The sequence below is a fragment of the Gekko japonicus genome, unplaced genomic scaffold (assembly GCF_001447785.1).
Source record: "Gekko japonicus isolate JY-2015 unplaced genomic scaffold, Gekko_japonicus_V1.1 scaffold9, whole genome shotgun sequence".
Lineage (NCBI taxonomy): Eukaryota > Metazoa > Chordata > Lepidosauria > Squamata > Gekkonidae > Gekko > Gekko japonicus.
Genome location: NW_015168044.1, coordinates 3508869 through 3523076, shown reverse-complemented (window position 1 = coordinate 3523076; position 14208 = coordinate 3508869). Strand labels below are relative to the sequence as shown.

The following is a 14208-nucleotide window of genomic DNA, read 5'->3' as shown; positions in this document are numbered from 1 at the left end:
ATCAATTCATATAAACTCCTAACATCTTGCGTAGCAGGGGGGAAGGCTGGGGTAATGGAAAGATGTTGCCCAACCCCCCCAGTGGTCTCTATCTATAAAGGAGCGGTAATAAGTCAAGGGAGCGTTCCATGCAAAGCTGGCCATGATAAAGGACAAAAACGGTAGGGACCTAACAGAAGCAGAAGAGATTAGGAAAAGATGGCAAGAATACACAGAAGAACTATACAAGAAAGACCTCGATGTCCTTGACAACCACGACGGTATAATCACTGACCTCGAGCCAGACATCCTGGAATGTGAAGTTAAATGGGCCTTAGAAAGCATTGCTAACAACAAAGCTAGTGGAGGTGATGGTATTCCAGCTGAGCTATTCAAAGTCTTAGAAGATGATGCTGTTAAAGTGCTGCACTCCATTTGCCAGCAAATTTGGAAAACGCAACAGTGGCCACAGGATTGGAAAAGATCAGTATACATTCCAATCCCAAAGAAGGGCAACGCCAAGGAATGTTCAAACTATCGCACAATTGCACTCATATCACACGCTAGCAAGGTCATGCTCAAGATCCTACAAGCTAGGCTTCAACAGTACGTGGATAGAGAACTACCAGAAGTACAAGCTGGGTTTCGAAGAGGTAGAGGAACTAGAGATCAAATTGCCAACATTCGCTGGATTATGGAGAAAGCAAGAGAGTACCAGAAAAATATCTACTTCTGCTTCATTGACTATGCTAAAGCTTTTGACTGTGTGGATCACAACAAACTATGGCAGGTCCTTAAAGAGATGGGAGTACCAGACCACCTCACATGTCTCTTGAGAAACCTGTATAAGGGCCAAGAAGCGACAGTTAGAACCGGATATGGAACAACTGATTGGTTCAGCATAGGAAAAGGAGTACGACAAGGATGTATATTGTCGCCTTGCTTATTTAATATATATGCAGAGTACATCATGCGAAATGCTGGCCTGGATGAATCACAAGCGGGAATTAAGATTGCTGGGGAAAAGATCAACAACCTCAGATATGCAGATGATACCACTCTAATGGCTGAAAGTGAAAAGGATCTAAAGAGCCTCTTGCTCAGAGTAAAAGAGGAGAGCGCAAAAGTGGGCTTGAAGCTCAACATCAAAAAAACTAAGATCATGGCATCCGGCCCCATCACTCCTTGGCAAATAGAAGGGGAAGCTGTGGAAGTAGTGACAGACTTCACGTTCCTGGGATCCCAGATCACCGCAGACTGTGACTGCAGCCATGAAATTAAAAGACGCCTGCTCCTTGGGAGGAAAGCGATGGCGAACCTAAACAGCATGATAAAAAGTAGAGACATCACCCTGCCAACAAAAGTCCGCATGGTCAAAGCAATGGTATTCCCAGTAGTCATGTATGGCTGTGAGAGTTGGACTATAAGGAAGGCCGAGCGCCGAAGAATAGATTCTTTTGAACTATGGTGCTGGAGAAGACTCTTGAGAGTCCCTTGGACTGCAAGAAGAACAAATCAGTCAATCCTCAAAGAAATCAACCCTGACTGTTCCCTGGAAGGCCAGATAATGAAACTGAAGCTCAAATACTTTGGCCACCAAATGAGAAGGGAGCACTCACTGGAAAAGACCCTGATGCTGGGAAAGATTGAAGGTCAAAGAAGACGGGGACGGCAAAGGATGAGATGGTTAGACAGTGTCAGCGATGCAACGAACATGAAATTGAGCCAACTTCGGAGGACGGCGGAAGACAGGAGAGCCTGGCGGGAGATTGTCCATGGGGTCGCGAAGAGTCGGACTCGACTGTGCGACTGAACAACAAAAATAAGTCTTGTGGCACCTTGAAGAATCAGAGTTGATTGCGCCATAAGTGTCCATGGACTAGAGCCTACTTCATCCAATGTGAGATGTGTTGGCAGAGTAATTAACACAGCAACAGTGCACAACCTGATTAAAGAGAAGATAAAGGTTTATTTAGGAATTAACATACTTGATATGAAAGAAGAGAGATGGAGATAGGTTCCTAACTACATATTTACCTGAGAGAGAGGGTAAGACTGAGTGTGGCACTTCCAAGGGGGAAATTGCCCTGAGAGTAGAAATCTAGAGAAAGACAATGAATGGCCCCGGTCACACGGCAAAGTTGCTGCGGGAGAGGCACGGAAGGTGGACGGATTATCCGGGTGCGATCACATCCCAACATCTGGGAAGTGGAGTACACCCATGGCTTACCGCCAACAATGCGCATTTAAAAACTAGTACTTCCAAGGTACTAGTAAACGTTTGCCACGGGCTGCCTCCAGACACCCGTGGTGTGATCGCGCAGCGCGTGGCATTCCCCTCTGGTCCGTTTACCTGCCGGCGAGGGAAAAACCCATGGTGTGCTGCCGGCGGGTCTGATCATGTAATCATGGATCAAACTGCGCCGGGGCAATTAGCCATGCCTCCCCCCGTGCAATATCCGGCCCGTGTGACCGGGGCCGAATGACACTTAACAGAACAAAGTTTGAATTAAGTGGCAGCTTTATGACCAACAAAGTTTTATTCAAGGTATAAGGTTTTGTGTGCACACACAGTTCTTCAGATACCTGAATTGTGTGTGCACATGACAGTTTATACTTTGGATAAAACACTCTTTGTCTGAAAGGTGCCACTGGATACAAACTTTGTTCTGCTGCTTCAGACCAATACGGCTACCCATCTGAACTTAACAGGCGAGAAGGTGCTGACCTGACTATCCTATCTAATTGTCTTCTTACTGCCCCCTGCAGGGTCTTCTTCTTTGCTCACCAGACATTGCCTTTTCCAACAAGATGGAGGACTATTACTCCATGTCAGAACTCTCCACGTCAGGAACAATAGGGCTTTTCCATCTTTTCCTTCTCTCCCCCTCCCCGCTTTTTAAAATACTTAATTGGCAGCCTCATGAATTGTTCCGGGGAAACGTGAAAGCCTACACGCTGTTCTGGGATGTTTTTGTAATAGAAAGGTATTCTTATAAAGTTGTTTCTAGCAATTGTTCTAGGGAGCATCACAGGCTACCTTCACTCTTAGTCCCAATAAAAAGCATCCTAGAGAATCCCTGCCTGAAGAGCGTTGCTTGGTCGTGACCCTAGTTACGGGACGTTCAGTTTCACTACATAGCGGAAAGGGTTAATACAAGCGCCTCCCAACACTGCCTCCGCCTTCGGGCTCGTACGCGACACGGCTGAGCTCCACAGCGCGCCTCTGACCTCACTTCCGGTAGGTGGGCGGAGCACAGAGCCGGCATTTCCGGGAAAAAGAGCGCTGGAGCCGGGGGGCCATGAGTTGGTGAGTTGTATATGGGGAGGGGGCAAGTCAAGGGAGAGGTCGCGGCCGCGCGTTTATTTTGCTGACCCCGACCCGGTTCCTCACCCCCTTCCCCGTAGCCTTGCAGGGTTCTTAAACGGTTCTGTTGCCTCCACAAGAGGTACTGTCTCTCGCCGGCAACCCCGCCTAGCCTTCCTGCGAGTCTTTGGGGACGTAATACTGTGTCCTCCTCCCTCCACATTTGCCGTAGCGCAAACATCCAAATATCACAAGCAGGTGAACGCGGAAGTCTGTGACTTGTGTGTACCGTGTGCTGTGCTAGATGGAGTTTTGGTCAGGTGCATTAAGGCAGTCTTTGCTTAACTAGCCTTGGTAACAGAAGCTGAAGTGATACAAACAACTGTATGCCGCAGATTATATCTAACTGTAATAGATCGCTAAATGTCTGCCTGCAGTTTTGAACTGTTCCTCCGGTGAATTAGTTCTTTTATCTTGGCAGCTGAGAGATAACTAAATGGCTGGCTTTACTGTTAACTGATGAATTAAATCCCAGTGCCAGGAGGCAACATAAGAAGAAGGTCTCGGCCCCTATTCCCTGCTATTGGCCCTCCAGAAATTGGTTGGCCACTGTGTGAGACAGGATGCTGGACTACATGGACTACTAGTCTGATCCAATAGGGGTTTTCTTAGTTTAAAAAAATCAGAGTAATATCTACTGTCTGCTGCAGTGAAAACAGCAGAGATCCTTGTGGCATTTTGAATTAATAGGAAAAATGCACTGTGGCACAAGCTATCATAAACTAGAACCTACTTCGGTTGCATAAATAATAAATAATAAATAAATATAATAAATAAAAAAAGAGAATGCTGATGTACCTTTGTCTACGTTGGTCATGATAGTGGTTCTGGGGGAGATTAAAAAATGAATATTAGAGCATTGCATGGACTACACTGTTTACTCTCATTGGCTTGAAAACCCACCAGAAAATAAGAATACTTTTCGTAGATAGTGTTGGAACTGGATTGGGGCCTGTCCTTAGCTAATCCAATTAAATGGCATATTTGTATTTTTTTCTAGCTGTACAGAATACTTCCCTCTCTGCCTTCTTGCCCTTGCCTTAATGTGAAGCACAGTAGCTAAGAAAATCAAATGAGACTGCCAGGGTGCCCAGAGGGGGAGGCAGCTAACTATGGAGAGAGGGAAGTAAAACCACCCCGCCCTGCTGTGATCAGCTTTCTCTTTTTTCTGGATGTCTTCTGCTGTGATGGTGGTCGTACGCTCTCTTCTTTGCAGCCTCTCTGCAGCCACTTTGTTCACCACCTGGCAGTTGCCTGGGTGCTGGGATGAGAGTGCAGAGCAATGTTCCCTCTAAGCTGTGAAGTCCTGTGAGCAAAGATTCTACTTTGTGAGCTACTGGCATTAAAGTTGTGAGCGAGCGTTTTGGCTGCTGCATCAATTAGTTTGCTCTGGAGCCTTCCTTTCTGAGCTAAGGCAAAAAATGTGTGAGCCAGAGGCTAAAAAATTGTGAGCTAGCTAACACTAACTCAGCTTAGAGGGAACACTGGTGCAGAGGCTGTGAAGAAGGAATAGGATGGGCACTTTACTTCCCTCCCTGGGATTTGACCTGCAGCTCAGGGAATGAAATGAGCTACCTAATTTTCTTCAAGTCTATATTTGTTGAGTAGTCACGTTTTGTGGTTATAACAATCAGTCTAGTAAGATTTGCTTGCCCCCAAAGTTTGTTGTTGAATAAGGAAGGAGGTGTTCTCTTGAGCCACCACCAAGGCTGTGCTGAGGATCTTGGGATCTACAGGTACTAAAGCCATGTAGGATGGGAGCTATCATATGGAGGGGAATTGGGTGAGATTGAGTGAAAAAGCTGAATGGATCCAACCCAGTGTTAATAATGCAAGAGTGGTGCTTATAGATCAAGTACACCAGGGAGGAAATACAGTATATTGAATGGATCAAAAGTGAACTATTTACTGTAGATATATATCTGTTGTGGTTGCCGTGGGAGAAATAATTAGATTCAAAGTAATGCAAATCTGGAATGGGAATGGTTGCAAACTCTATGCATGGACTAATAGTTTGGGCACTTTGCTTTCATCACATTGGCAGCAAGTCAAAACTGAAAAATGTATCATTTTTGTATAGCCGGTAGATACCTAAAATCTTCAAGGATAACTGGACATGGGTTGATGATGACTATTGCAGTGGAATGGTCTGGCCTTCAGTTCCAAAGACAAGTAGGCTGTTCAGATCACATTGAAATTCACAAGAGTTGAAATCATCCTGCTGTTTATCAGGGGTGGGTTTTGACTGCATAAAGTATTTTTTACTCTCCTGTGAAAAAGTTAAAAAAAAAATTTACAGTAAGGCATTAGCCATTTCATTGGTACTTACCATTCAGGTGGGCAGCTGTGTTGGTCTGAAGCAGCGGAACAAAGTTTAAGTCCAGTGGCACCTTTCAGACCAACAAAGCTTTATTTAAGGTGTAAGCTTTCGTGTGCAGGCACACTTCCTCAGATAGAGTGAAACGTTTAAGGTGTAAGCGTATCTGAAGAAGTGTGCATGCGCATGAAAGCTTATACCTTGAATAAAACTTTGTTGGTCTTAAAGGTGCCACTGGACTTAAACTTTGTTCTGGTACATACCATATAACTCTTATAGATCACATTCAGATGGCACCATAGCCTCTGTTTGCGATGGGCATGAATATGTCTGATTTGCCCTGCTTGCACTCTTCTGCCCTCTGTCCCGTGTATACAGAGTGCAACTGAAAGTTTGCAGGTTTGGGAAGCATGCAGTCATACTCCAGTTTGTCTTGATTTGAATGCTTAAGGTCAAACTAGATAGGGTGGTCTCAGATGTGTGTACAGAATTGGGTTTGCTGCTCAATCCAGGGTGTGTGGGTGATGTCTGTGAGTGCACATGCCCTGGATTGTAGAGCAAAGGGGAGAGTGGGGAGCTGGATCCCCCTCCACTTGCTCTTTAGAAGGCTCTGTGTGAAAAGGAGGATAAAGTGGTTTTAGGGTAGAGCAATGCAAGCAAAGGGATGGCTCTGCTTCAGCTCCCCCATGCTTCATCCCCTGCTTTATAGGCAGTCTGTAGGACCCAGCGTCCTCCTGTTACCAGTGTTCCCTGTAAACTGAGTTAGTGTGAGCCAGCTCACAGTTTTTAGCCTCCGGTTCACACATTTTTGTCTTAGTTCAGGAAAGATGGCTCCAGAGCACACTTATTTATGCAGTAGCCAAATTGCTCGCTCACAACTTTAATGCCAGTAGCTCACAAAGCAGAATTTTTGCTCACAAGACTCCACAGCTTAGAGAAGAAGAGAAGAGATTGGATTTATACCCTGCCCTTCACTACCCAAAGGTGTCTCAGAGCGGCTTACAAACTCCTTTTCCTTCCCCTCCCCACAACAGACACCCTGTGAGGTAGGCAGGACTGAGAGAGCTCTTGACAGAAACTGTTCTTTTTCAAGGACAGCTCTTATCAGAACTACAGCTTGCCCAAGGTCATCCAGCCAGGTGCAAGTGGAGGAGTGGGGAATCAAACCCGGTTCTCCCAGATTAGAGTCCGCACACTTAACCATTGCCTGTTACTATACTTACTTGCACTCTTGGTCTTGTATTGTAATTATTCTCCATACAAGGGATGGGATTAAGAAGACTGCATATTTAAGAATGGATATTAGTGTGCTAATTTTTCAGGACAAAATGTCTTTTAGGAGTTTAGCTTCCATTATATTTAACATAGGCAATGTGGCATTTGGATGCTGTTACTTTCACAAATCTGTTCCTTGTGAATTAAAAATTCTCAAAAGCCAGTAGAGCGGCTTGATTCAGGCAGTTGCCCAGTGCTCTTGTAGCATTTAGTAATTTGCATTGGAGTAGTTTTTATTTTCACTCTGGATTAAACAATACTCCAAGGGCACAGCTGCAATAGAATGCAAGAGTTAAACTGAATGACCTGGGGATTAGTTGTTTTAGGAATCTGGCCAGTTTTTTCAGACTGCATATTGCATGTCATTTTTCAAAAGGAAATTATACATCTATCCGAAGCTGCAAAGCTTTCAGAAGTGGTGGCAACGTTAGAAGACATGTAGAAAATGTGCGTAGAATATTTCACAGAACTAGGAAGTTAATTGAATTAGGGGGTTATGCTTGTTCCTGTGAAAAAGTCAATTAGTTGGCTGCATTCTGATGTGTAACCAAACCCTGAAATTTCTACAAACTCTTGGCATGAATGCCTTTTTTTCAGGAATGCTAGGCTGTTCTGTGTGGCATAATGCTCTATATACTAATAGCCAAGTGTCCCCAGTGCGCGTGGATACTTATTTCGACAAATTGGGGGCACATGGAGGCTCAATGGAAATTCCTGCACACTTGTGGCATTACTTAGGTGTGCAGAAAAATCTGACATGTTTTTAAAAAATATACGGGGATACTTAAATCCCCCCAAAACTGCTTTCTCGCGCATGCGTGGAGAATGGACTTGCTGTTTGGAACTGTGGTGGAGCTTGCTGCTGGCAGCTGTGAGGGAGCCGGGGGAGCCTTCGTGGGCAGGCAGCTGGGATCCGAGCAGGGTTCGCTGCTGTTGCTGCTGGGGGGGAGAGAAGCCATGGCGGGTGGGTGGCTGGGAGCCACGCAGGGCTCACTGCTTGCCACCATTGCTGCTGGGCTCACCTGTGGCCTCCTCCTCCTCAGTGAGGATCTCCTGCTTTGCAGGCCGTGGACCATACTCCCCCCCCCCGCGAGTATCTCGGGTTCTGCTTCTTGTATATCCTATTTCTTCAACTTCTTCTCTGTTGTATTAGCATTCCATCTCTTCGTGGGATCAGTGTTTGTGTGTCTAGCCAGAAGAGGTTGCAATCTGAATTTTCTGTTGTTTGCATATTTTATACTTATGAGAAATTGGCCCTGAAAAATAGTGACTTGCCCAAGGCTACACAGTGAGGCCAAGGCTGAGAAGGGATTTGAATACAGGTGTTCTTTTTATCAGTCAAATGCTCCATCTTGCTTTGAAGTGTACTTCCCACAGCAGTTAAATACCAGCCAATCAACTCTTTAAAGCTTGTCAAAACAAAATTATTGTGCATGTGCAGGCCAGGAAAAAAAAAAAATCTTGAGAGCTTACATCTCAAATATTTTCCTGTCCTTTTCTAAATGTTTGATTGGGGTGCCTAGACACTTTATGTTTTTTGTAGCACTGCATTTAAATTAAATCACTGACTAGTCCCCAAGGTCCCCCCCCTCCCCATTTGATCTCCCTTTTCAGATATAACTTTCTGTCTGTGGCAGTACTGGTTAGTAGATGTGATGGATAGCCATGTCTGAGCCTAATTACATATTACATTGGGGATCTATGATTGGGGATCTCAAACCTAACAAAAGTGGCTTGAGGGGCAGAGAAGAGTTAGATTGGGGCCATGATGACACGAGCGCAGGGCCTTAAACCCTTCTCCCAACTCTTTTCTTGATAGAAACCAGCTCTCAAGCTTCTCCCATGGGGGGGGGGGATCCAGGTACCATATGGGGGGCTGTTTATTGGGGGAAACGACCAATGTCTCTGCCCCAGTTCTCCTTTATTTCACAGGTGCTTTTAAAGTTTGACCCACATGTTGTGGACTCCAAATGTAATGTATAGTTTGACCTTCCAGTCTCATCACACCTTTCTTGGGTGGATCCTGTTCTGTGTTTGTCCCATGATTTTTTTGTTCTTGTAATCTCTGCTTCAGTCTATTTGACCACCATAGTTCTTGTGATGCTCATGGCAAATCTGGTCTGATGCCACAATGGACCTCTGCTATTTGGGAACTGACTCTTTTAGTTGCCATTGGCTTAGCTGTTGTAGTACTGGTAAAGGTGAGCCGCTGAGTGTTCAGAGTGTTTTGGGAGACATTAGAATCTTGAAATCCTTGAAAAACATTATTAAAGTTGAGCTTCTTCATCTTGCATGGAGCCTTGTGCATTAGAACTATGCCTTTTAGGTGCCCAGGCTGCTAACCTGATCTCATCAGATTTTGAAAGCTAAGCAGGATCATAGAATCACAGAGTTGGAAGGGGCCATACAGGCCATCTAGTCCAATCCTCTGCTCAATGCAGGATCAGCCTAGAGCATCCCTAACAAGTCTTTGTCCAGCCGCTGCTTAAAGACTGCCCCGGTCAGCCCTGGTTAGTACTCGAATGGGAGACCACCAAGGAAGTCTAGAATCGCTATGCAGAGGCAGGCAATGGCAAATCACCTCTGTCTCTTGCCTTGAAAACCCTGCGGGGTCACCATAAGTCTGCTGCAACCTGACGGCACTTTCCACCACCAGTGGTTTTGGAACATTTTGATGAAAAGAAACAGGCTGCATTTACTTCTTACAGATGTGATCAAAAGGGCTTTTATTTATCCTCTCTCAGTTTGGTTTATGTCAAATGCTTGAGCCTCCCCCCCCCCCCCCTTGTTACTTGCTCGGTAGACTGATCTTATGAATTGGAAGAACCCAGCTGTGTTCTCACTGCTTCCTTCTGTCATCCAGTAATAAAGATTTCCAGCTAAAAAAGAAAAGTGACAGTTACCGTGTTGGATTAGTTGCCACAGGGTCTTACTCTCTCCATTGAACTCGTGTTAGCTCTTCCGGGTTAAGAGAAGCTTTGCTGTATCCCTTAAGTCAGCATCTGTGTCACCCAGGCACAGTGCACAAGAAGATTGTCAGGCATACGATCAATTTGTCGTGATTATAAACTGTACTTTTCCAAGGCTGGCAGTCAGTGAATAAGTGTGTGTTCTGTGGTATAAGACCATATTCAGCCTGCACTCACTCATGCCACCAGCAATGTTGTTATTGTTCTAACAGGCTTGCAAATTTTAAACACCTCTTGCCACTTGCAAGCCTAATCTTTGCCCTGGTTTAAACACGATGCTGGCAGGGCAAAAGAGTTTCCTGCTTCAACTTTGCATGCACCCTGCAGTTTCTTTAAACTGTGGGGCTGCTCATTGTAAAGAGGTTGGATGTGCAGTCTCAGCATGCTGGTGCAACACTGCCCAGGCTGCGCTCTAGCGTACTAACACTTGTTGGTTTTGAGACCACCTTTCTACTCAAAGGTCCTCAGAGTGGTTCACAGCAAGTTAAAACACACACATACATCATTTTATATAAAAGGTACAGGAAAGTAAACCTCAGGAAGCACCATTCCAGAAAAGAGAGTTCTTTAGTCTGGAAGGCCTACAGGAAAAGCACCAGCCTGGACTCTTGGTAGGGTTGCCAACTCCAGGCTGGGAATTCCTGGATATTTGGGGGGAGTGGAGCCTGGGGAAGGCAGGGGTGGGGGGGGGAGGGACCTCAGCAGAGTTCAGTGTCATAGAATCCACCCTCCAAAGCAGCCATTTTCTCCAGGGGAACTGATCCTTGTAGTCCGGAGTTCAGTTGTAATTCTGGGAGGTCTCCAGGTCCCACCTGAGGCCTGGCAACCCTAGCTCTTGGGTGGGGATGGGGGAGTTGCATGATCCAGAGGTAAAGGCTGAAGAAAGCCCTCCCATGGGTCCCAAGCAGCCGAAGCTCAGCTACCAGGCCTGGATCTCAGAGCCCTGACAGGGCAGTATTCGTAAATGGCAGGCCTTCAGACGAGGCTGTTATCCTTCAGGCAGCATTGCAGCTGTAGTGGCTGACAGCCCAATTGAAATGAGATTTTGGACATGGGTAAAGTCACATTAGGAGCTGCGGTGGCTCAAGTGGTTAAGACGCTGAACTGCAGGCTGTGGAAGGTCGGTAGTTCAGCAGTTCGAGACCCGAGTGTGCTGCATGACGGAGTGAGCTCCCGTCTCTTAGTTCCAGCTCCGGCCAACCTAGCAGTTCGAAAGCAAGAAATTGCAAGTAGATAAATAGGTACCACTTCGGTGGGAAGGTAACAGCGTTCCATGGGCCTTGGTGTTTGCCACATGACCACGGAAACGTCTTCGGACAGCGCTGGCTCTTCGGCTTTGAAACGGAGATGAGCACCGCAACCCTACAGTCGGATTCAACTGGCTTTTGAGCAAGGGAACCTTTACCTTAAAGTCACATTGCTCTCTTCTTTCTTCCCACCCGCATGATGTTTCAGTCAGGAACTTCTGGTGCTAAGGATAAGAAGTGCTGACTGCTGTGGAGATTGATGAAGAGCCCTTGTCCTATAAAACATGTATTTCTCCTTCAAGAGTTCAGTGACAGCTCCCTTCCGTTCTCCCTTTCCAGCCTTAATTTTGGGCCACTTTCTGGGATTGCCAGTTCATAGTGCAAAGCCCCTCAAGCTGCTTTTTCAATACATGGAATGTTTTTAAAAAGCATATTGCCAAATGGCATGCAAGCAGAGCGGCTTTTTGGCAAATGGCAGCTGGAGCGTTGCTGTGCACATATTCCCCCGTTCTGTCTTGGGTCCTGGAATGTGATGGGCATTTCAGTCAGTGTATTACCTTTCGTGAAAGTTTTGACACGGGCACTTAGAATTACTTTGGCTTTTTAAAATTCTGTGCTTTCAGCTGTTTTGCCTTTTTGCCATAATATTTTCAGGTAACAAACCAGGGTTTAAATTGTAGGAATTCTTTTTTTTTTTTAGAGTTTGATCCTTTGGTACAAACAACAAAGAGCCTCCTCCGCTTAAGTTTCTTGAAAGGAGAGAAATTGAAGTGTTACAATTAACTGTGTGACGACTGCCTGTTCCCCCATGAATCTACTACTGTTTTGTGATCTTCTTTGAGGCAACTTTCTTGTGTTCTCGCACCATCTGAGGAGGTACTCAGTACTTAGAGAGCCGGAGTGGTGTAGGAGTTAGAGTGTCGGACTGGGATTTGGGAGGCCCAGATGTTTTCCACACAAACGGGTCTCCTCACTCCTGCATTTGTATCCCTCCGCCGCTTTCTTTCATTTCCGCAGAGGTAGTTGCAGTCTGAGGAGCAAAAATGCAGTCTGCTCCCTCTTGTGGCTCAGCAAGGGAATTCCTAGAAACAGGGAAGTCTGATGCTGCACCGCAAGAGAGGACAAACTGCATTTTTGCACCTCGGACTGCAAATACCTCTGCAGAAACGTTGTTGGGAGGAAAAAAGGTAAACAGTGTAAGCCACTTTGGGATCCCCTTGAGGAGAAAGGCAGGGTGTAGATGAAGCGAAACAAAAAACAAACAAAAAACCTCAGGACAGACCCTTCTTAGCAGTGACAGTGAGAATGCAGAATTTCTTGCACGAGGAGGTTTGTTCTGCTTTGTCTTTAGTAGCTTCTAGATGCCGGAAAATGTGGCTTTATTTTACAGGGCTCTTAGAGTTACTGCTAGCTAACAAATCTCTGCTGGTCAGCATCCTATATTGCTGTTTTGTATTTGCCTGTATTGTGGGTGTGAATATTTAGTTGTTTGCTCAATTGGCACGGTGGATTTTATAATACTTTGTTAGCCACCTTGAACCTTAAGTCACATGAAACTGCCTGATACTGAGTCATACTGTTGGTGTTTCAAGGTCAGTGTTCTCTAATCTGACTGGCAGCAGCTCTCCAAGGTCACAGGAAGCGTCTTTCACATCACCTCCTGCATGATAACTTTTAACTGGAGATGTTGGGGACTGAACCTAGGACTTTATGCATGCAAAGCAGATGTTTTACCACTGAGGCATGGCCTCTTCCTGCCTTGGGGATTTTTAGTTGAAAAGTGAGATGTGGTGACGGTGGGAAGTGCCATCAAGTTGCATCCGCAGGGTTTTCAAAGCAAGAGACTTTCAGAGGTGGCTTGCCGTTGCCTGCCTCTGTGTAGCGACTCTGGGCTTGGTGGTCTCCCACCCAAGCCGTAACCAGGGCCAGCCTTGCTTACCTTCCGATATCTGACAGGATCAGGTTCACCTGGACCATCCAGGTCAGGGCAAAAAGTGAGATAGTAATGTTTAAGTAAGTAACCATTGATGCTTTGTGACATCTGTTCCAGTGACTTCCAGCCCCTCATCAGAACTTTAACTTTCCTTCCTCCCCAGTGATCCAGGAGGAATCCATCACTGTATCCCATAGTGTATTTGCTCTGTCCAAATATATGGCGCTCCTTTTTGTTGCCATGTTCTTCATGCTTGCTCCATCCAGATATTGTTGCTCAGCGGCTTCAGAAAAGCTAGGCAGCTACAGCTCTGCATCTGGAGGGTCAAGTACCCAGTTTAGGCAAACCTGAATGTAGTCTATGCGTTTATTGTAGTAGTTTAATGGCCACGGACTTGTGCATTTTTATATCAATGCAATATGAAACTAAACAAGTCACGACAGTGTTCTTAGGGCATTTATTAATTAGTTCTTTTTGCTTCTGGTACATTAAATGGAGATGTACTCCCAAGTCAGTGTGTTTGGATTGAAGAGGTATTTGGCTACTGTTCAGCTGCAAACAAAAATTTGAATTAAAATTTTTACAAAATAGAACCGAGACAATTATCTAGAATAAATAGAAGATTAACTCCCTAAAGGGTTCTTCCTTGCTTTAAGGTTCCTCCCTCCCATTGTTTGAATCATAACTTGCTTAAAGCCCAGTGCTAGAATTGAGAAAATTGATAGTATAGAACAAAATTGCATTCAGAGATCCACAGCATGACACATTTCTCAGCTTTAAGTAAAAAAAAAAACCCACCCTCTAATAATAATAATGATGCAGATGGGAGGGGGAGCATCAAAATTACACATTCCATTACAGATGCAAAATTTGAGTGGAGAGATTTTTATTCCCCATGTTGATGTATGCAACAGAAAGAGTTCGTTTTCTTATGGTAATTGGGGATTGGAATTGGGAAGGGTAATTGCCACGAATCTTTTTCTGTAGTTAGTGATTCAGATGTAAGAAGCGTCTTATGTTCTTTGTTTAGCAGGTACAATGTGGCACAGGGCTTTTGTAGATTGAGAGCAATTAGGGCTGACAAGTCACAATCTGGAGATTCACCCTGTACTTTTAAGTGC

General features: G+C 45.3%; 1 protein-coding gene across 1 annotated transcript in view; it reads left to right on the top strand.

The window, feature by feature from the left end:
* Nucleotides 1-3232: 3232 nt before the first annotated feature.
* Nucleotides 3233-14208, top strand: part of BIN3 (bridging integrator 3) — a 118640-nt gene continuing 107664 nt past the window's right edge. Inside the window, exon 1 of the mRNA XM_015414193.1 lies at nucleotides 3233-3289. Within this exon, the coding sequence (XP_015269679.1) occupies nucleotides 3282-3289 (8 nt within the window). The 5' untranslated portion in view covers nucleotides 3233-3281. The remainder of the gene's footprint in view (nucleotides 3290-14208) is intronic.